This window comes from Fimicolochytrium jonesii (genome assembly GCF_025526975.1).
Source record: "Fimicolochytrium jonesii strain JEL569 chromosome Unknown EV422scaffold_17, whole genome shotgun sequence".
Classification (NCBI taxonomy): domain Eukaryota; kingdom Fungi; phylum Chytridiomycota; class Chytridiomycetes; order Spizellomycetales; family Powellomycetaceae; genus Fimicolochytrium; species Fimicolochytrium jonesii.
This window is the reverse complement of record NW_026515684.1, coordinates 95,041-113,872: the sequence shown is the minus strand read 5'-3', so window position 1 is coordinate 113,872 and position 18,832 is coordinate 95,041. Positions and strand designations below refer to the sequence as shown.

Below are 18,832 nucleotides of genomic sequence, written 5' to 3'. Positions count from 1 at the left end.
CTACTCCTCCGTTCGGTATTTGCTGGCTGGCTGGGTCTGCATTCCCGCCGGGCGGCGTTTGCTGCCGAGGAGATTCATTATGGGCTGGCTTTTGTTGTCCCTGGGGTTGTGGCGCAATGGGTCGCTGGTGGTGTTGCGGCTTCGACTGCTTGGGCTGCAGAGTGACGGCACCTATCGAGTTCTCAATCGCGGCGTTGCTCCCTACAGTAATTCCTTCGGTTTTCAGCTGTAACGGAAGCGCTAGGTCGTGACGAACTGGCGATTGCTGTAGACCAGTGGAGTAGAGAGTAGCTTGAAAGTTCCCCAGCTCGTGGGTTCTTTGTGCTGCTCCCACGGATAACCGCCTAGCATCTTGACCTAAGCCAATCGTTGGTACTGCCCTTGACTCGACAAAGGCTTGAACGACTTGGCGTGGTGCCGGAGGACCCGAGGGTTGACCGTGCACGTCACCTGATGCGGTCGCGGTGTTGGACGACCGCAAAGGACCATCTTGAGTTTTGAGTGTGGGTGCAATCAGTTGGTTCTGACCAGACGTCGTGGCTGTTGGCGCAGGTTGTCCTTCACTGCGGTTGGTGGTGGTGTTTTGGGGTTGCAATCGCTGCTGCGCGTCGCGTTGGCCTTGATCGCTGGTGCTGATGCGTGGGAAAATTGTCGACTCGTTGGTGCTTGGGCGCGAAGCTGCAACCGGACCTGTTGGAGAACGAACCGGCGTTGACGACTGCGCTTCTTGCTGCTGCTGCTGTTGTTCTGTGTGTTGCTGTTGCTGCGACGGTGATGGCTCCCTGGCATGCGACGTTGCAACGGGCCCTTGCGTCGAGCTGGACTGAGCTTCTGGTGGAACTTGTCGCTGAGCGTCCCCGACCACAGACACTATGGCTTCTGACCGTCCGTTCTGTTGTTCTTGGTACTCGTTCATTGTTGAGTATTCTGCAAAGCGCGGAAAAGTGAAGATTTGTTCTGTATGTTTGAAGGAGTCCTCCGATGCGGGGGGAGAGTGGAAGGTGCTGTTGATTGAGGATATGCCGCGGACGCAGGGTTCTCACACGAAACCGTACAAGAGAAGCTTTGAAGTGTTGTTTCGACGACGGTTGACAGAGATGGAAGATCTCGCAGGAGTAGGTAAGGTCAGAGAAGAGCAAGAGGAGGAAACGTCGAGCCGAGGGGGGCGCTGGGTAGAAACAGGCGTTTTAGAATCGAGGGAGCCAAACGGGCTTGATGGAAAGTTTGAGGCGAGGCGGGGGGAGGGGGGTTGAACAATGTATCTATTGATTGCCGGGGCGGGCACAGCTCCGTCGGCTATTAAAAGCTTTTTCCTGGGGAGGGACGGGGTATGCGCGAAGTGTCGCAGGATGCAAGTAAGGAAGGGATCCTTCCTTCGCCGCCGGAAATAGCAACCGAAACGCACCAACCCCTTTGAAATCTTTTTCCCCACAGAGAGGTGTTGCTGGCGAAAATCAAAATCCGGCCAGCACAAGGGCATACATATGATGCTGATGAACGTGCAAACCAGTAAGAACGCAGCTCAGCTCTTTCCCTAAGCTCAGCGGCGGACACTCGCGCTGGGAGAAGACCAATGGAAAACGCGCGCGTGAGGTAATGAGCTTAATTAAGAGCGCCACACTGCGCAATTACACCTGACTCATGCGCTGCGGGATCCCAGTGCGTTCCAACTTCCAATCGTTCAAGGAAAGGTCCCCATCGCACATGGCGTGTGGAATGTTGGTGTGGAATGTTGGTGGATGGGCCCAAGCGCCACAGCAACAACCATCAACAACATCAACAACATCGGTGGCGCCAATCAGTGCGAGCACAAAAGAACAAACCTTTTGAACACCGGGGCTCGAGTCATATGACCTTATGTCTGACTCCACGTGATTCACTGGTTTATTTACGGATTACGGAAGAATGACAGAACGCCGGGGAAGCATTGCGAAGATTCGAGGTCCACATGGATTTTTGTTGAGAAGGGAGATGTTGATTCGGGGATGATTTCCTAATGACGCTAGCTCAGAAACGCAGACGATGCGCGCGGTTCCGGCGCTAATCATCACTCGCATCGCTACTACCACAGTAAACTATCGCTCCAACCGCGACGCGCCAACAGGCGGAGAGAGAGAACCGCAGAGAAAAAAGCACAGCGGGCAAGCAAGCTGCAGCGACCAGAGAGACAAAGAAGAATATCTGCATCCACCGTCCTCTCGCACACCCTGCACTATCTCTCATCGTTTTCAACGACGTGTGGTTTCGGCAAAATTCCTTCTCAAGCCTCTCCCACCTCTGTCGCTGCCTCCTTTATCCCTGTCCCGGGTACCAACATCGTAGCTGATCTCGTCGTAGGCCTTCTTGCTGTCGGAGTTATCGGTCTCGCATCACTCTACTTCTTTCGCCGTACTTCTGCAGATCCTTCTCGTCGCAAACGTCGTCGCGGAAGCAAGCAGCAGCAGCACAAAAAGGACCGCAAAGCTCAACCAGAACCACTCCTAGACACCGCACCAAAACACAACACTATGTCCGTCGTCGGAATTGACTTCGGAACTCTGAACACAGTTGTCGCCGTCGCGCGCAACAGGGGTATCGATGTTATCGTCAACGAAGTGTCCAACCGCGCCACGCCGTAAGTGTCGGAGATGTAGATCACCTGCGCGTTCGTGGGAGTGGATATCTGGGGAACAGGAGGGCAGAATGGGGCACAGAGATGGGATGGGGAAATCATGGTCGGAGTTGGAGCTGTGGTGTGAAAAATTGGTTGTGGGCGTGCGAAGCTAAGCCGAAGCTTCGATTGAGGAGGAGCGATCTCTCAGCATGGCGGGGGGCGGGATGAGAGCCCGCTGTGGGATGAGAGACTTGATGTGAGACTCTTTGAACGGACACTGATCGATCGTTCTCTCTTATCACACCATAGATCGCTAGTTTCCTTCGGAGAAAAGCAGCGTTACTTGGGCGAAAGCGCCAAGACGCAGGAGATCTCCAACTTCAAGAACACCGTCGGAGGATTGAAGCGTCTGATCGGAAGGCCGTTCTCGGATCCAGATGTGAAGCTGGAAAAAAAGTTCATCAACGCCAACCTCACCGAAGGCGAGCGTGGCGAAGTCGCGGCTTCCGTGTGGTTCCAGGAGGACCAACGTCAGTACACATTCACACAGCTTGCGTCCATGTTCTTGACAAAAGTCAAGGAGTTCACCAGCAAGGAAATCAGTATTCCCGTCACCGATGCCGTTATCTCGTGTCCTGGGTGGTTCACTGAGCACCAAAGGAGAGCTCTCCTCGACGCCGCAGATGTCGCCGGTATCAACGTCCTGAAGGTCCTTAACGACACAACAGCGTCTGCGCTCGGATACGGTATCACAAAGGTCGACTTGCCCGACCCTACTGACGCGAAAGCGAAGCCCAGAATCGTCGTGTTCTTCGATCTCGGCTACTCTTCGACGCAGATCTCCGTCGTTTCCTTCGTGAAAGGAAAGCTCATCGTCAAGGGCACCGCGTATGACCGCAACCTCGGTGGTCGTGATTTCGACGAAGTGCTTGTTCAGCACTACACCAAGGAATTCACCGAAAAGTACAAGATTGACATTGCCAGCAATGCGAAGGCCATCTTCCGTCTCAGGCAGGGATGCGAAAAGGTCAAGAAGATCTTGTCTGCCAATGCCGTAACTGTTTTGAACGTTGAGTGCCTCATGGACGACAAGGACGTGTCCGCGCAGGTCCAGCGTTCCGATTACGAGGAATGGGCATCTCCTTTGATCCAGCGCCTGTCTGCTCCTCTGAAGGCGGCTCTTGACGCTGCGGGCGTTACCGCTGAGGAGGTCGACTTTGTCGAGCTCATTGGCGGATCCACCCGTATCCCTGCGGTGAAGCAGACCCTTGCCGACCTTTTCGGTGCCGACAAGCTCTCCACCACTCTCAACCAGGACGAGGCGGTCGCTCGTGGATGCGCTCTCCAATGCGCCATGATCTCCCCTGTCTTCAAGGTCCGTGATTTCGCGATCCAGGACTGGAATGGCTACCCTGTGGAGCTGTCTTGGGACGCCGCCCACGTCCCTACGCCCACTAACGGCGAGAAGCCCGAGACTGTGATGGAGGCTTTCCCTATCGGCAACGCCATCCCCAGCTCTAAGGTTCGTTGAGGGTTTTGTTCGCGGGGTGCGCATCGATGGAAAACTTATCCCTTTCTGATTTTCCCTCGACTTACAGATTCTCACATTCTACCGTGTGTTGAAGGATGAGGAGATCTCCGCTCAAGGAGGCTCCGTTTCTCTCGATATCGACGCTGCGTACAGCGAGAAGCGTGCTGAGCGCACATACCCCGAAGGTATCGGTGCCAAAATTGGTACCTGGACGTTGAAGGGCATCAAGAAGGTCGGTGGAGTCACCGAACAAGCCAACGGAGCACCAGAAGCGAGGGCCACCATCAAGGTCAAGACGCGTTTGGACGGCAACGGATTGGTCGCCATTGAGAGCGCCAGTCAAATCGAGGAACAGCTCGTCCCGGTGGAGGAGCCCAAGAAGGAGGCCGAGAAGAAGGATGAGGCCACTCCCATGGACGTCGACTCGCCTGCCGCGGAGAGCCCTGCTGAACCCGCTGCCGGCGACGGCCCCAAGACAAAGCGTATCATAAAGAAGCACGACCTCACCATCGTAGCACGCACCTCTGCCGCCCCCGCCGAACTCCTCAACAAATGGAAGGACGAAGAAGGTCAAATGGCTGTCTCTGACCGTCTCGTCATCGACACCGCTGAAGTCCGTAACGCGCTTGAGGAGTACGTCTACGACACGCGCTCCAAGGTTGACTCGGCCTGGAACGAATTCATTACAGAAGCCAGCAAGGCGACATTCCTCAAGGACCTCAACGCCATGGAAGACTGGCTGTACACCGAAGAGGGCGAGAGCGCCACCAAGGGCGTCTACGCTGAGAAGCTCGCTGGCCTGCAGAAGGTCGGAGACCCTGTCAAGCGCCGCTTCCTCGAGCGTGAGGAGCGCCCACGGACAGAAAAGCAATTGCGCGAGTATATCAACTCCGTGATCGTCAACACCACCGCTGGCGATGACCGGTACGCCCACATTGCCAAGGAGGACCTCGACAAGGTCGTCAAGGAGTGCCAGACAAAGCTCGCATGGCTCAACGACGTGATCGCCAAGACTAACGAGCAGCCCAAGCACCAAGATCCCGCCGTCACCATCGACCAGCTCCAGAAGGAGCGCGAGTACCTGCACCTCATTGTCAACCCCATTTTGAGCAGACCCAAGCCCGCGCCCAAGAAGGAGGAGCCTAAGGAGGAGCCCAAGAAGGAGGAGGCTACGAAGGATGAGAAGCCTGCTACGCCTAAGCCCGAGGGGGATGCCAAGGCCGACAAGGAGGCGGATGACCGTATGGATGTTGACTAGGGTAGAGTCGCTAGTCTCAAGCTATTGTTACTGCGTCGTCCTGAATGGGGTTCACCCTGTATTGACGGCGCCTTCTGTTGCTACATTACATATGTCTTCTTACTTGTGTTTGTATATCTCCTTCACCCCGTATTTAGTATCAATCTCTTTGCAAGTATTTACTCCAACTAGAATATGTCTCTTATTATTCGAATCTGCATTGCGCTGCGACGTGTCGCCACACCTGCTGTTTCCTCTTTGGTTCTTACCTGAATGGGACGAAGAGAAGTATGAGGTTGTTGGATGGTGCTGTACTTCGCTTTCAGGCGTCACATGTGCACAGGTCACTCATCCCGCGCTTCAAAGCTCCTCGCCGCGGTCACATCAAAGGAACGGCACAAATTTCGATATTTTGTTGGGAATGAAAACCTATGTACATATTGAAAGGAAGTCTCGTACTCGTACTAAAACTTCAGAGGACTGTCGGGGCTCTCCGAGAAAGGTGCGTGAAGACTCAGTCGCCGGCCGCATACCACCCGTATCCTTCGACAGTCTCATGTTTGGCGCCGACAAGGAACCAAACATAGTCCTGAAACGAAAACGCCAAAAATGATGAGATGCATCGTCCTTGCCAGAGATCAAAGACAACAAAAAGGCTTACATGACGTCCCCTCCAATAATAAACAAGATAATACGTCTCACCCGCCCCAGCCGCAGCCACCGCACCCGCCTCACCACCCCCCAAAACCGGGCCAGGCATCCCGGTTGCCAAACCCTCACCATCCAAAGGCCCCACACTCTCCGCCTGAATATTCCCACCCCCACTCTTTGGCACAATCTCATCCGGCGCACCCATTGCCTCCAACACCTTCACCGCCGGCGTTCCCTTCACACCCAAGGTCTCCGCTAGATGTTTCATCGTGACGTGTTTCCTGCCGTTAAACTTGTCGACATCAACATCGTGTTCGCCGCCGCCGAAATGGCCTTTGCGAGTGCGGAGGGATTGGTATTCTGCGGCGTAGGTTGAGATATCGGGCGTGGAGGCGTCGTTGTTGTTGGGGGTGGACATGACGGTGTGGGGGTTGGCGGGGGAGAGGGTGGATGGGAGGGCAAATGGACGCGTGAGGAGGAGGAGTGCACAGAGGAGGGTTGTGAGGAGGAGTGGGAGGAGGAGGAGGGAGCGGTGGGATCTTAGGATGGGTTTTGTGGTGATGTTTTTCTCAGACATGAGGGATGGAGTGAAGAGCTGTGGAAGGTCTTGGCGTTCACAAGGCTGTGGGCCCGGGAGAGTTCTTGACGCGTTCTCTCCAGACTTCTTTTCCCACATCAATCGCTTTGCAAAATGGTATCATCAACCAGTAAAGCTCTAAACTGCAGAAGATCATAAGATATGTATGCACAACGTATGCCAGACACAGGGTGGAAATACGGTTATACACAGAACACTCCCAGAACCAGAACCAAAACCAAACCCAAAGTCCAAAAAAGAGGGAGGGCCAGAGAGTATACGGGAGTGTAAAGGGAGGGGTTTTCGCCACGCCGTTACGCCAAAAGAAGAGAGGGTATGGATGACACGCATCGGAAGATGAAGCCACGCCAACTGATAACCCACCGGCTAAAAAAAGGAAGGAAGTTTCGCAGGTGGTATGCGAGGGATATCGAACAGTGAACTGCGAATTTGCAATGTGATGGTCCCGTGGAGAAAATGTGATTCTCCTTGTCCTTCTGCTCGCGAGGTGGGGTGATGGTGGGGTATCGGCAGGCGGGCGTCTTGAGACGCGGCGTGTGCACCGCTTGCTGAGAGTGAGCACACGCAACGCAGATGGGATGAGAGCCAACGCGACGCCATCCGGGAGGTTCACGGATCGATTGGCGAAGCAGAATGCGGCGTCCGAGGGTTTGCGTCCATGATGCGGCGTGACAGAGTTTGATGCATTCTTTGCAGGAAAAGGCATGCGGAGAACCTCTTGAATGGAGCAGCCTTTGCTGCGGGCATAAAGGTTGACTGGCCGAGGCAATGGGAGAGCAAAGCGAGAGATCTCGTACGTCGGATAGATCAGGAAAGCGAATCGTCAACTGAACTGTCAAAGCTGACCGTCAAGCTGGCCCTCTACCATCCCCCGTTCGGCTCAGCCTCAACTCCCCACACCAGCGGCCGTTCACCCTCCTCTCCCGGTCCACGCGGACTGAGTTTCTGATACAGGTCGGCAAACAGCCTCTCCATCCAGTTGTAGTCGGGTGTGTCGGTGAACTCCAATTCGCGCGCGTACTCCAGTAGCAGACCGAACGCGTCGGGGAGACCGGAGGCTAGTTCGTAGATGAGGGTTTGCTCTTTCATTGACATGGTCTTTTTCCAGCCTTCGCGAGAGCTCAGGGCTCGGAGGTTGGACCATGGCAGGCGTCTGCTCAAGCGATGAGGGCATTGATTGGGATGGGTGCCTTCAAATAATACGTGTTTCATCAATCTCAACGACGTACCCTTTCACTAACTCGATAAGAACATAAGCCAGCGACTCAATGTCATCCCGCCGAGTATGTTCCTTGCCGCGATGCACATTCAATGAGGCGTATCGCGCGGTTCCTGTCTTTGACCTTTTCAAGTCTATCTTCTTGCCAGGGATGTGCTGACCGGAGTCGTTGATGTACCAGGCGGCAAGCCCGAAATCAATCATATAGATCGTTGGTGATCGGGTAATGTCTTCCCCTGCACGACCAACACAGAATTGTCCCGATTTCTGGTTCGCGGTCAGCGATTAGGAGAAGAGAACACGTCATACAAGGCTTCGGGTAAACAACTCACCACATCACGAAAGACAATCCCACGCTCATGCAGTACCCTCAATCTTTGCAGAGTTTGAAGCGCGCAATATGCCACCGTTCTCAGAGGAAGCCGTCCACCAGGTGATGCCGCTTGAAGAGCCGCCAAACTTGGACCGAGGTGCTCCATCACGATGACATGGTACTGTCCCTCCGTTCCTCCATAGATGACCCTCGGGAATCCTACGACGTCCAACAGCTCCTGATACATCGTATCTTTCGGAAATGAGCGCGTACAGTCAGATTCCCGTCTGAGAACCGAAAACGACGGAAATACAGGAGAGATACTCACATTCGTGTTGTAGTTGAGGCACATGGGCTGAGGATGATTCTCGCTTGATAGCGACCTTCTCATGCGTTTGCACATCCTCTCCGGCAAAGACCTCTCCAAAACTCCCCGATCCGATTTTTTCCTGCCAAACAGTGTGTGAGATGATGACATGCATGAGTGAAATACGATGCTTTCCCGCGCGCTGATAGGCTCGCTAGCTCTCTCTGTGCTCAAGCACTCTCACGCCCTCGGTGCGGGCATCGCTACCACTAGCCATCGTCAAGCTTCTTCCTCGGTAGCTTGTATTTCTTGCGCCTACGGCGCAAAAGGCGGCCGTCACTCGCATACTAGGCTTCCACCTCGCCTAGTCCCATTGAAATACTTACATAGACGTCCCACCTCTCGGCAATCCGGACCATTTCTTCGTGTGTAGTTTTTATGGGGGTGGAACCTTGTAGGCCACAAGCGTGCGTTTCGAATTGCGGTGCGGCCACCGAAGGAAAGAGCGCGACGGCGCTTATAACGACTTGGAAAAGGTCAACGTTTGCCGTCTCCTAACACCTCTTGCGATGAAGGGGTTGCGAAAGGGCAGGCTAAGAGTTGCCGACAGCTGGGCGGGGTTACTGGGGGATGACCTCAAGTCACTGAGTTTCCGTTATGGGAAAAAAGTGGGGGGAGCTGCACTCAGAGCTGCACTTGACGCCGTCTGAACGCGTTCGCCTCGCCTCTCCGGAAATAGCGTCACTTCGGGAAAGTGCGTGGCGTCGACCTTTCCCTGCGAACAGAAACTCGAACGCAATCGCACTGCCCCCTAACTTGAAGTTGAAGTGAGGTTGAAGGAGTTTGCCGACAATGAGTGTCACATTCAAGTTCAGGGTTAATCGGAAGCTTGTGGTAGACTTGAAGACCAGCAAAGATCGGGACGCATCAAGAGAATCAGACTTCTGGACAGCCCCCCCTTTGCTTGCAAGGCCTTCTGATTCTCTTGATGTCCCCTAGCGATTCGCATTCGATGTGATCCTTAATCTCCATTGGGTTCAGTCGGCTTCCCAGTTAACGCTTGTGTGTACACAATTTCGGTGATTTCTGTGTGTGGGGCAGGTGGAACAATAATGAAAATAAAAAGATATGCCAGCCACGTGACTGATTCGTCTGTCCAACTTCTTCCGCTTCCAAGCCAGCACTCCAATCGTGTGCGTTCAACATCAGCTGGCGGCATCGCAGGAATACCAGGGCCTCGTCCGTCACTGTTGCCTCTGATATCTTTGAGAGTGAGCTGACTGGCGGTATACTTTGATCCCTTGTTCACGAGTGGAGTCCTTACAGCGGCCGCCTTTTGTTGCAAGTCAACCACAGCTTCCCGCTAGCGCCCGACGACGACGGCGCGCATCTATCAAATATTCTGTGAATACAGTACAGCGAGAGCTTTCCACACACATCCCGATCTTCTAGGAATCTCAAATAGGAACAGAATGCCGGCCATAAACCCTCTCTTCAACCGATCGGTCTTTTCCGCGGCGACTCGCGCCGCTATTGGCCCTATGAAGCCGAATGCGCGGTCTCTCACAGTACCTGCCGTTAGCGCTCTGACAAAGGTCAACCCCTCTTTCGGTCGTGAGCAGCGGTCGCTAGGGCCTGTGAACTCGCCTGTCAGTCAGGCCACCAGAGGAGGTGCGTCAGTGGAGATTGAGGAATTGCAGTGGGAAAGCGCGGAAGAGGGACGGAAGATTTATAGTTTGTTTTGCCTACTGCAGCTAAGACGACGACTAAGCAGAACATCATGCACCCTGAGACGTACGCTGTCACGTCGCGGTGGTTCGTGCCGCCAAAAACCCGTCAACTTGCACAGGCTGTCGGTATGTTTACAGTTTCTGGAGAGGAATACGCACAAATAAGGGAGTGGGGGGGGGGGGGGGGGGAGCAGTCAGGAAGGTAGACGCTAATGGATCATACATTGCTCGTTACAGAGATTCCATATTACGAGGGCGAGGATGTGAGCTTGGACACCTTCACAATCAACTTTGGACCCCAGCACCCTGCCGCCCACGGAGTGTTGCGTCTGATTCTTGAGCTGAAGGGAGAGATAATTGTTCGCGCCGACCCGCACATTGGATTGCTGCATCGTGGAACAGAGAAGCTCATTGAGTACAAAACGTACCTGCAATCTTTGCCGTACTTTGACCGTCTTGACTATGGTTGGTAGCTGTTGCTCTTCTAGTCGCAGGGAGTTCATGCAACTTACCATAGATGATGCCGATAGTGTCTATGATGACGAACGAACAGGCCTACTCTCTTGCCGTTGAAAAGCTCCTCAACATCGAAATCCCCGCTCGCGCCAAATACATCCGCACCCTCTTTGCCGAAATCACCCGTATTCTCAACCACATCATGGCTCTGACCACGCACGCCCTCGATGTCGGTGCTCTGACCCCCTTCTTGTGGATGTTCGAGGAGCGTGAGAAGCTCATGGAGTTCTACGAGCGTGTGTCCGGAGCCCGTATGCACGCCGCCTACGTCCGGCCAGGCGGTGTCGCCCTCGACATGCCTATTGGACTGATGGACGATATCCACAAATGGGCTGTGCAGTTCAACGCCCGTGTAGATGAGCTGGAGGAGGCGCTCTCTATCAACCGTGTATGGAAGGGGCGTTTGATCGATATCGGCAAAGTCACCGCCGAGCAGGCCATCGAATATTCCTTCTCCGGAGTCATGTTGCGCGGATCCGGCATCGCGTGGGACCTGCGTAAAGAGCAGCCATACGACGCCTACGCCGACATGGAGTTTGACATTCCAATTGGAACCAATGGCGATTGCTACGACCGGTTCTTGTGCCGTGTTGAAGAGATGCGTCAAAGTTTGCGGATCATTTCGCAATGTCTGGAGAAAATGCCCCCGGGACCCGTCAAGGTGGAGGATAACAAAATCGCGCCTCCATCTCGTGCGACGATGAAGGAGAGTATGGAGGCGTTGATTCACCACTTCAAGCTGTACTCGGAGGGTTACTCTGTGCCGGCTGGAGAGACCTACACGGTCGTTGAAGCGCCAAAAGGTAGGCATAAGTTTTCCTCGATTTATAGGGAGTAGCTGAGACACTAAACTCGTTCGTCGAATATAGGTGAATTCGGAGTGTACCTGGTCTCAGACGGGTCAAGTCGACCATACAGGTGCCACATCCGTGCACCTGGATTCCCACATTTGGCTGGTGTCGATTTCATCGGCAAGGGTCACTTCCTGGCTGATGCTGTCACGATCATTGGAACTCTGGATGTTGTGTTCGGTAAGTCTCATATAGTCCTTTGGTTGAGACGGGAATGACGCGAACAGATATTAAATCCTCCTTCTCCATTCAGGTGAAATCGATCGTTAAGTGATAGCATCGCAGCAAACCCAAATCAGATACCAGACATTCCTTCATTGATATCAAAAATGCACTCCAGCATAGGCTGCTACGGTCTATTTGCTACAGTGTCATTTCACTTCGTGTTACAAATTTTGTTTATTTTCCCTCGTTTTTTTTTTTCCAAAATTGCCAAAATTGCCAAGTTCATTCGAGTACTTGGTGAACCGGCGTGACTCAAATGATAGTAAGGGATGCGTCAGGAAGGGAAGGAAATTAAAGCTAATATGTTACAGTAGAATGGGACCGAGATGGGTATTCCGGGGTGTAGTGGTGGGGGGAGATACGGAAATGCCCTCACTACGGCCCTGCCTGGTCCGTAGGTCCATTATCCGGGCCCAACGTGCTTTCCCCAGACTGGTGCACCACAGCCCACGCGTTCCACTTTTTGAGCATCTCCATCCACGAATCCGAGTAGGCCCAGATCCCCCACTTGACCCACGTCTTCTTTAACCGTTCCAAATTGCAAGCGCACGGGCCATACACGCCCTCCCGTTCCCTCACAGCGGGGCAATGGACGCGGTCGCCATGCCGATACCCGATATCCTCGAAATAATGCAGCTCGTCTGGCTTCAACAGCACCCCAGCGGCGACGGAATGCACGGGCGCGTCGCCCCACCGCTCGTAGTAGAAGTTACCCGTCGCGTCGAGGTAATTGAACAGCTTAGTGTACTCATCCGATCTGAACCAGTCCAGCGACGCGATTTCAAAGTTTGACCAGAAATGCAGGCCGTTGTAATCGTCGGCTGTCATATCCCACATCAGGGAGAGCGTGTCGGGTATCGAGGTGATGTTTTGGTCGGCCATGTAGGCTTTGACCGTTTTGCCGAGGGATGGGACGGTAGCCATGAACTCGGGCGCGACGATGTTGAAGCCATATTTCTTGTTGGTTTTTTGCATGTAGAGGAGGGGGTCGTAGGAGAGTGGGCAGTAATAGTCCACGTCTGGCTCAACCTAGTAGGGTTCGCAAGAATAGATTGATAAGAATGCGTCAAGAGCCGGCACGCTCATGAGGGATCATGCCAAATCTGCATACCCTCCAGTAGTACTTGAAATCCTTCAACAGCTCATGCTTAAAGAAAAACCCGCTCTGGTAACGGCACATATGGTGATAACTGTCCATGTCCGCATACGGCACGCCGTTTTTCGCGTCCAGCGCCATATGAGCGCGAGCTCGTTTCTCATTGACGCTCGTGGGCCATGACCAATGTTCTTTCTCAATCAGCCCAAAACGAAGGTAGCGATCGTCCGATTCCGAGATGTTTTCACCTCGGACGGCCGAGAGAAATGCGGCCACTTTCCGTTTGAAACTGGGATCCCACTTTTTGTCGTTCAGGAAAACGTACGGGTATCTGTACCTATATGTGATTGATAGAGGGTCTTTGGTCAGGAGCTTGAAACTGTACGGTCGTCAACAAGTATATGCCGCTATATCACTTACTTGGCATTGAAAACCGGCTCGAACGTCCTCAGCGTATGTATCACGTCGTCTAGCTCCTTATTCCTCGACAATATGACGATAGCAGCGCTGGCGCGCTCTCCGCCCACCTCGTTGTAATAGCCCAACTCCCGGGCGAAGCTCGGTAACGGACTGCTGAGCATGTGGTATTGCCGTACAAGCGCCTTATGGTTCCACACCGCCGATACCATCAGTGTAATAGCGAGCAGCATCCATATTACTTGTTCTGATATACAATTTGACAGTTGCTGCACGTTAATACCCCACACCGAAACTCCGACTCCGACCTCCGACGAAGCTGCATTCCTTACTTCTTCGCGTGTTGGGCGCCAAGCGCCCCACTGGCGGAGTGCTCGCCCACATTGAAGGAGGCTTGCGGTTTTCTTTTTCCCAGCAGACCTTTTCGATACACGATGTTGTCGTGTGCCTGGAATGATTGGGAACGTTGCCCGTGAACCACAGCATGGGCAATGGACGGCTGAGAGTTCCGCTGACTTTTATACAGTTGGTTTCGAGAGGGTTGGGGGCCGAACAACGAGTTTACGCCAAGAGGATCAAAGTGGCCGTAGGTTTGGCACAGTATATAGACGGTCATCAAACGCCAGGAATCAGGACCATCCATCCCAACTTCCCAAGCGTGAACCAAAGACAAAAACGCGTTTCGCCGCAAATTGCGCGTCCTGTTTGAAACACTTGCCAACTTGGGCCGACAATTTACTTACTACTGTTACATACAGTTATTTTACCGATATGATGGCAGCGTTCCCCTCGTTCCCCTCGTTCCAACCCTGCTTTCAACCCACCTCCCTGGTAAACCTAAGCGAATACGGAATAAGCTTCGAGATGCCTGTGGCCCCTCGCCGATTCTCCCGGACTGGAGTAAACCGTTCCGTCTACTCCGGCTTCGCTCTTAGTGTAGCTTCTCATTTTTCAAGACCGGCGACATGTCCCGACGACTTTCAGCGAGGTCAGAAGTCGACACCCTCCAGAAAGCCATAAGTCCCGCTCTATACGTTGCGGTAAGCGAGTTCGGCCGCCTAAAGGACAAAACAGAGCTAGGCTTGACTTTTTTTCTTGTCACCAGTCTACCAGTTCGATAATCCTATGCACTGTCGCTCTTTCGACTGCAATTTACATCAGAAGGACGCGACCGGATCTCGCTTCTCGAGTCTCTTTCCGGCTCGCCGGGATATCACTATGGGGTTCGATTATTTACAGCGCTTCCTTGATCCTCATCCAACAAAGGCCAAGCGACCTAATATGCATGGCCGGCATGGCGCTGATGGTGGGAAGCGAACTGGCCAGCGTCTTCGCTACCTCCGTCATCGCTTTGAATCTTCTGTTCGTATTCGCTTTTCACCTTTCGCGATGTGCGGATATCTTGAATAAGTGTCACACCGTCCTGGTGTTTTTCGCATCCGTTGCCATCCCAATGGTGAGCTGTTCGAATACGATCCTACTTGCTCTGATGCATGATTTACCTCTTTTCCACTCGGGGTTTCTAGATCGCCTTGGGGCTCGGAAGCTTCAATAAGGGCATTGGGGAGTGCTGGTTTAACGGAGAGTCCCCTCAGCAACTGTTCGCTAACGAATGGTATGACGTGTGTGAAGCCCAAATCAGTATAGATTGGCGGTCATATCTCTCAACATCCATTCCAGGGCGTTTCTTTATACGTGGGTCACAGTGTCGTCAATATTGTCAGCATCCTCAGCTTTCGTCGTATGGTACCTCTTGACGAGTAGCAGCAGGAAGAGGAGCACGCTAGCGGAGGATCGGTCGAAGCTCGACGGAACATCAACAAACACCCGTCTAACCATGAGCAACGATCGACATGTTAGACAAGGAATTGCGCGGATTGCCATATATTGTCTCGTACCGCTCTGCAGCCAGGCGTGGAACCTGATCTATGACGTTTTCGTGTACTTATATACCGCCGAGGGCGTGGAACCCACGCCGCAATTCAAGCGCGCCGCTTACTGGGCTGTATTCCTCGCGAACTTGACATCTGGATTACAAGTGAGTTTACCAAATGCCGGTGATATCAAGTGAAAGTGGCCACTGCTAATGTTAAACTGAGCAGGGAGCTCTGTTCTCCGCAGTCTTTCTATTGCTCGACCCCGCAGTCCGAGAAACCCGCGCGTACAAGCAGCGGGGCCTCATCAGAAAGCATTGCCTGCCTTACATCAACCTGGCCGAGTACGTGAACCCCGAGCCGGGCTCCGGAAAATTGGACGAAGAAGGGCAAACGGAAGCGGAGAACCCGAGAAACGAACCGGTGAAACGCTCGTGCCTCTGGTGGAGATATTACGAACCGAAGTTTACGAAAGCACCAGGAACGAGGCGGGAGAGAATAGCCTTCTGGACGGTGTGGGTGATGTACGGGAGCGAGAGCGCGCTGCTTGAATTGGATTTCCGGATGAAGACGAACGCAGAAGGGGAAACCATCAAGCTATCGGCGAAGAGGCAGGGTTACATGGCAAGGCTGTGAGGACGTTCGGGATGCACCATACCTGTTTATATTCAACTTTCCTAAAGTTTTGGATAATTTTGCTGAATATACTCCTTCCTTCTGCGTCTTTGTACTAGCGGGCAACTTTGCGCTCGCCTCTTCCTCAATACTGTTCCTGGTCTGCCTGTCGCCACACATTGCGACTTGCTTTGAGTAGATCGCGAGGTGATGGAGAACGCGTCTTCCGAGTTGGGGGTTTTGGGAGCAGTTTTGGGAGGCGACGCTGTGGGAACTTTTGGAAACCCTCGTCCAAAAAGTCACTTTACGATCTACACAATAGCAGTATAGCCAGTCATTCTGGGTGATCTCTCACAAACTAGTGTACACACGGCACAGTCGCTTTCCTGGGTTGCAAGCAGTATAGCAGGCCAAGTCCAAGGTCAAGGAAATCACGGAACCCGCACCACATGAACAATAAATCTGTAAGTGCCTCGCCATCCTAGTTACTATACACATCGTCTCTGACAGTTTCCCGTATCCAGTTCGAACGACTGCTTGCTGAGGCACAACAAAATACCGCGGAGTTGGAACGCAAGAAGGCGGATCTAGAGCGAAAGAAGGCAGAGGATGCTCACCGGGAGCGACGAAAGAAGCAAGAAGAATATCAAAGAGAACAAGAGCTGAAGAATGCTCTGGCGGCGGCGGCGGCGAAGCCCCAAGTGAAGGGTCCGGCCCGTGTTAGTACCGCTACGCAAGGAGGGAAGCATGCTGCATCTACGGAACGGGAGCGTGATGCTGACTTGAGGCGTCCTTCTTCGTCGTCAGCCAGACCTCGGCCGGCCGCAACAAGTTCACGACCTCGATCGCTTACGCGAAACGGCTCCTCGGGGCAGGCAGCCGTCAAGAAAGCGCCGGAAGGAAAGAAAACTGGTGGATTCAGGAATGATTTTCTCAGTCTCATGAAAGAGGCTGAGAAGATTTCCAAGCAAACATCAAACCAGAATGTGATGGCAGAATCAGGACGCGGCGCAAAGTCGGGAGAACGGGACAGCGTTGAAGGTCGAAGTGCGAGCCCAAGGGCAGAAGCAAGGCCAGGGTCTTTCCGTCCCGAGTCCACCCGAAAGCCTGCACCTGCACTTCCATCCGCGCGAGCTGCTCAAAAACGGACAGACCCTCGAAGTGAATTCGAATCGGCACGGGCATCCAGCGCTGAGCTGAGCAGTTCCCGACCAAAAATGAACTCGACAGCGGAATCTCGACCAAGAAAAACCAGCACGGCAGACGAATCTCAACCACGAAAAACCAGCATGACAGACGAATCTCGACCACGGAAACCCAGCACGGCAGAATCAAGTACCAGCCGCCCTAAACTAGATCCGCGAAGCGAGTTTCGAGCAGCGCAGGGTGCCAGGATAGAACCAGTCTCTTCGCGCATGAAGGCGGACCTCAGGAGTGAACTCGAACCGGCTCGGAGGAAGTCGGATCCACGGACCGAGTTTGAGATGGCGCGCAAGGGCATTGCAGAGGCTAGAGTCCCGCTGCGACCGGATAAAGCACCAACGAAAGCATCACGCACAGATACTTCCAGGGTTCCCAAAACAGAGGATCGACCGTCCGTGTCCCGGACGAGCGGCCCCAGCCTCGATCCCAGGAGTGCTTTCGAACTTGCACGCAAAGGAAGCGCACCGTCCCTGACTAGTGCATCAGAAACGAAGTACAGCACGACAACCGTACGGTCTTCGAATGGCACGTCCCGACCCGGATCAACAAGTGTGGCTGCTCCGAATAAAGGACAAGCGATGGACAGGAGGGACGGCGGTAGGACTGTTAAGAGCACTGTAGCGAGGCCTCCTGTGACCTCCGTCACCTCGGTTACCTCCGTGACATCAGCTACTAGCCGACCCAGTGTGGTCCGGCGCCCAGTAGAAGATCGCGACCGGTTTGAAAGACGGGAATCTGCAGGTGATCGAGGCCCCCGTCACTTCGAGGGGCCGCCGAGAGATGCAAAGCGGCGGAGGAGTTCCGATGAAATCCGTGACGCTCCTTCTCGCAATGACCGCGAGGCCGCTCGACCTAGCAACCAGCGCCGCCGAGGATCGGACGTTACCCTTGAAGATCTGGAGGACAAAGACAAGATGGGTGATCTTATTTGGAGCATTTTGGGGCGAAATAAGAGGAAGTAAGTATGGTTCGAACGAGTGGGATTGAATGCAAACAGTCCGCGGTACTCACACTTGGGATCTGTAGGTACACGCAAATGGACGACTTTGACGACAGTGATATGGAGGCGGATATGCGTTCCATCCAGCGTGAGGAATCCCGAAGGTAGGTCACCGATGAGCTGCTGGCTTTTGGGCAGTCATTCCAAGCTAACAACCTACGTCTTTCGTAGCGCGAGAATTGCTCGCAAGGAGGATGAAGAAGAAGAGGAGCGGCTCGCGCGAGAGGCACGGAAGCGAGCCAGGGGTTGAACGTCGGGTTCATCATTGAACATATTGTTTCATCGCGAGGTGCTCCGCCGTTTCACGATAATATACCCATCCTTCACGCTCGATGGCGCGCGTGATATATACAATACTTCGTTTCGATTATGGTGATGGTCTTTCCTGGCGTTATGCCTTTCCCAACATGTCTTGGAAAGAAAGGATATTCATGCCTGCCCCTCACATCTCAGAACGGTCGCATATTGAAGGCCAACAAGTGACCCGGGGTACCTCGCATGCATCGACACCTGTTCCTCCACTCCCCTCTCACACCTTGGCAAGGCCAGGTCCAATCTCTCACTTTTCCGTGATAGGACGTACTGCTTCTATCCGCAGCAGGTTGTCCAGCGTGCTGGTCATGAGAACGCCCCCAACATCCTACCGATACGGTGCCGATGAGAGTGGCGATGAGGGGATCGACCCAAGCGGAACATCGAGCAAGGAAGCTCGTTTGCGCCACATGGCTGCAGTTGGACGCGACGGTTTCAGCTGGATTCCGTAGCCTCAAAACGGAAATCGCTCTAGTGACTCTTCCGTGAACGGTCATGTAACGTAAATCTCCATGGAACCCGTTCATTTTCATCTTTCTTGGCG

At 53.6% G+C, this 18,832-nt stretch overlaps 6 protein-coding genes across 6 annotated transcripts; 3 read left to right on the top strand and 3 right to left on the bottom strand.

Moving 5' to 3' along the window:
• Window positions 1–1,528: 1,528 nt before the first annotated feature.
• Window positions 1,529–5,382, top strand: EV422DRAFT_579404 (Hsp70 protein-domain-containing protein; the record flags this gene model as incomplete). The annotated part of the gene is made up of 5 exons (XM_053073317.1): window positions 1,529–1,593; window positions 1,661–1,801; window positions 2,012–2,614; window positions 2,903–4,115; window positions 4,192–5,382. Exons 1-5 carry the CDS (start codon window positions 1,574–1,576, stop codon window positions 5,380–5,382), a joined length of 3,168 nt encoding a protein of 1,055 aa, XP_052924212.1. The 5' UTR covers window positions 1,529–1,573.
• Window positions 5,383–5,655: 273 nt separating this feature from the next.
• EV422DRAFT_534382 (uncharacterized protein) lies at window positions 5,656–6,706 on the bottom strand. The gene is made up of 2 exons (XM_053070663.1): window positions 6,023–6,706; window positions 5,656–5,950 (listed from the first exon to the last, which is right to left on the bottom strand). The coding sequence occupies exons 1-2, from the start codon at window positions 6,686–6,688 to the stop codon at window positions 5,876–5,878; spliced, it is 741 nt and encodes a 246-aa protein (XP_052924211.1). The 5' UTR covers window positions 6,689–6,706; the 3' UTR covers window positions 5,656–5,875.
• A 765-nt stretch (window positions 6,707–7,471) lies between these two features.
• EV422DRAFT_497942 (kinase-like domain-containing protein) lies at window positions 7,472–8,624 on the bottom strand (the record flags this gene model as incomplete). Its single annotated transcript, XM_053067976.1, has 4 exons — window positions 7,472–7,763; window positions 7,840–8,096; window positions 8,162–8,394; window positions 8,471–8,624. The coding sequence occupies 4 exons, from the start codon at window positions 8,622–8,624 to the stop codon at window positions 7,472–7,474; spliced, it is 936 nt and encodes a 311-aa protein (XP_052924210.1).
• A 1,034-nt stretch (window positions 8,625–9,658) lies between these two features.
• On the top strand, window positions 9,659–11,981 carry EV422DRAFT_108235 (nife hydrogenase-like protein). Its single transcript, XM_053064574.1, has 6 exons — window positions 9,659–10,120; window positions 10,204–10,305; window positions 10,417–10,644; window positions 10,710–11,498; window positions 11,565–11,726; window positions 11,800–11,981. The coding sequence occupies exons 1-6, from the start codon at window positions 9,922–9,924 to the stop codon at window positions 11,814–11,816; spliced, it is 1,497 nt and encodes a 498-aa protein (XP_052924209.1). The 5' UTR covers window positions 9,659–9,921; the 3' UTR covers window positions 11,817–11,981.
• Window positions 11,982–12,146: 165 nt separating this feature from the next.
• On the bottom strand, window positions 12,147–13,448 carry EV422DRAFT_497775 (glycolipid 2-alpha-mannosyltransferase-domain-containing protein; the record flags this gene model as incomplete). The annotated part of the gene is made up of 3 exons (XM_053067968.1): window positions 12,147–12,800; window positions 12,883–13,204; window positions 13,288–13,448. The coding sequence occupies 3 exons, from the start codon at window positions 13,446–13,448 to the stop codon at window positions 12,147–12,149; spliced, it is 1,137 nt and encodes a 378-aa protein (XP_052924208.1).
• A 649-nt stretch (window positions 13,449–14,097) lies between these two features.
• On the top strand, window positions 14,098–15,975 carry EV422DRAFT_108444 (uncharacterized protein). Its single transcript, XM_053064576.1, has 6 exons — window positions 14,098–14,324; window positions 14,390–14,740; window positions 14,811–14,899; window positions 14,965–14,979; window positions 15,052–15,322; window positions 15,387–15,975. Exons 1-6 carry the CDS (start codon window positions 14,250–14,252, stop codon window positions 15,792–15,794), a joined length of 1,209 nt encoding a protein of 402 aa, XP_052924207.1. The 5' UTR covers window positions 14,098–14,249; the 3' UTR covers window positions 15,795–15,975.
• The last annotated feature ends 2,857 nt before the right edge of the window (window positions 15,976–18,832 follow it).

What these genes read in the sequence shown, in the direction of transcription:
- EV422DRAFT_108235 (XM_053064574.1), top strand. Translation starts at nt 9,922, where the DNA reads ATGCCGGCCATAAACCCTCTCTTCAACCGATCGGTCTTTTCCGCGGCG. An exon ending in TCAACTTGCACAGGCTGTCG is followed by an intron (nt 10,306 to 10,416) that starts GTATGTTTACAG and finishes TGCTCGTTACAG; the next exon opens with AGATTCCATATTACGAGGGC. An exon ending in CTTTGACCGTCTTGACTATG is followed by an intron (nt 10,645 to 10,709) that starts GTTGGTAGCTGT and finishes TGATGCCGATAG; the next exon opens with TGTCTATGATGACGAACGAA.
- EV422DRAFT_108444 (XM_053064576.1), top strand. Translation starts at nt 14,250, where the DNA reads ATGTCCCGACGACTTTCAGCGAGGTCAGAAGTCGACACCCTCCAGAAA. An exon ending in GTCCCGCTCTATACGTTGCG is followed by an intron (nt 14,325 to 14,389) that starts GTAAGCGAGTTC and finishes TCTTGTCACCAG; the next exon opens with TCTACCAGTTCGATAATCCT. An exon ending in ACTTGACATCTGGATTACAA is followed by an intron (nt 15,323 to 15,386) that starts GTGAGTTTACCA and finishes TAAACTGAGCAG; the next exon opens with GGAGCTCTGTTCTCCGCAGT.
- EV422DRAFT_534382 (XM_053070663.1), bottom strand. Translation starts at nt 6,688, where the DNA reads ATGTGGGAAAAGAAGTCTGGAGAGAACGCGTCAAGAACTCTCCCGGGC. An exon ending in ATTATTGGAGGGGACGTCAT is followed by an intron (nt 5,951 to 6,022) that starts GTAAGCCTTTTT and finishes TTTTCGTTTCAG; the next exon opens with GACTATGTTTGGTTCCTTGT.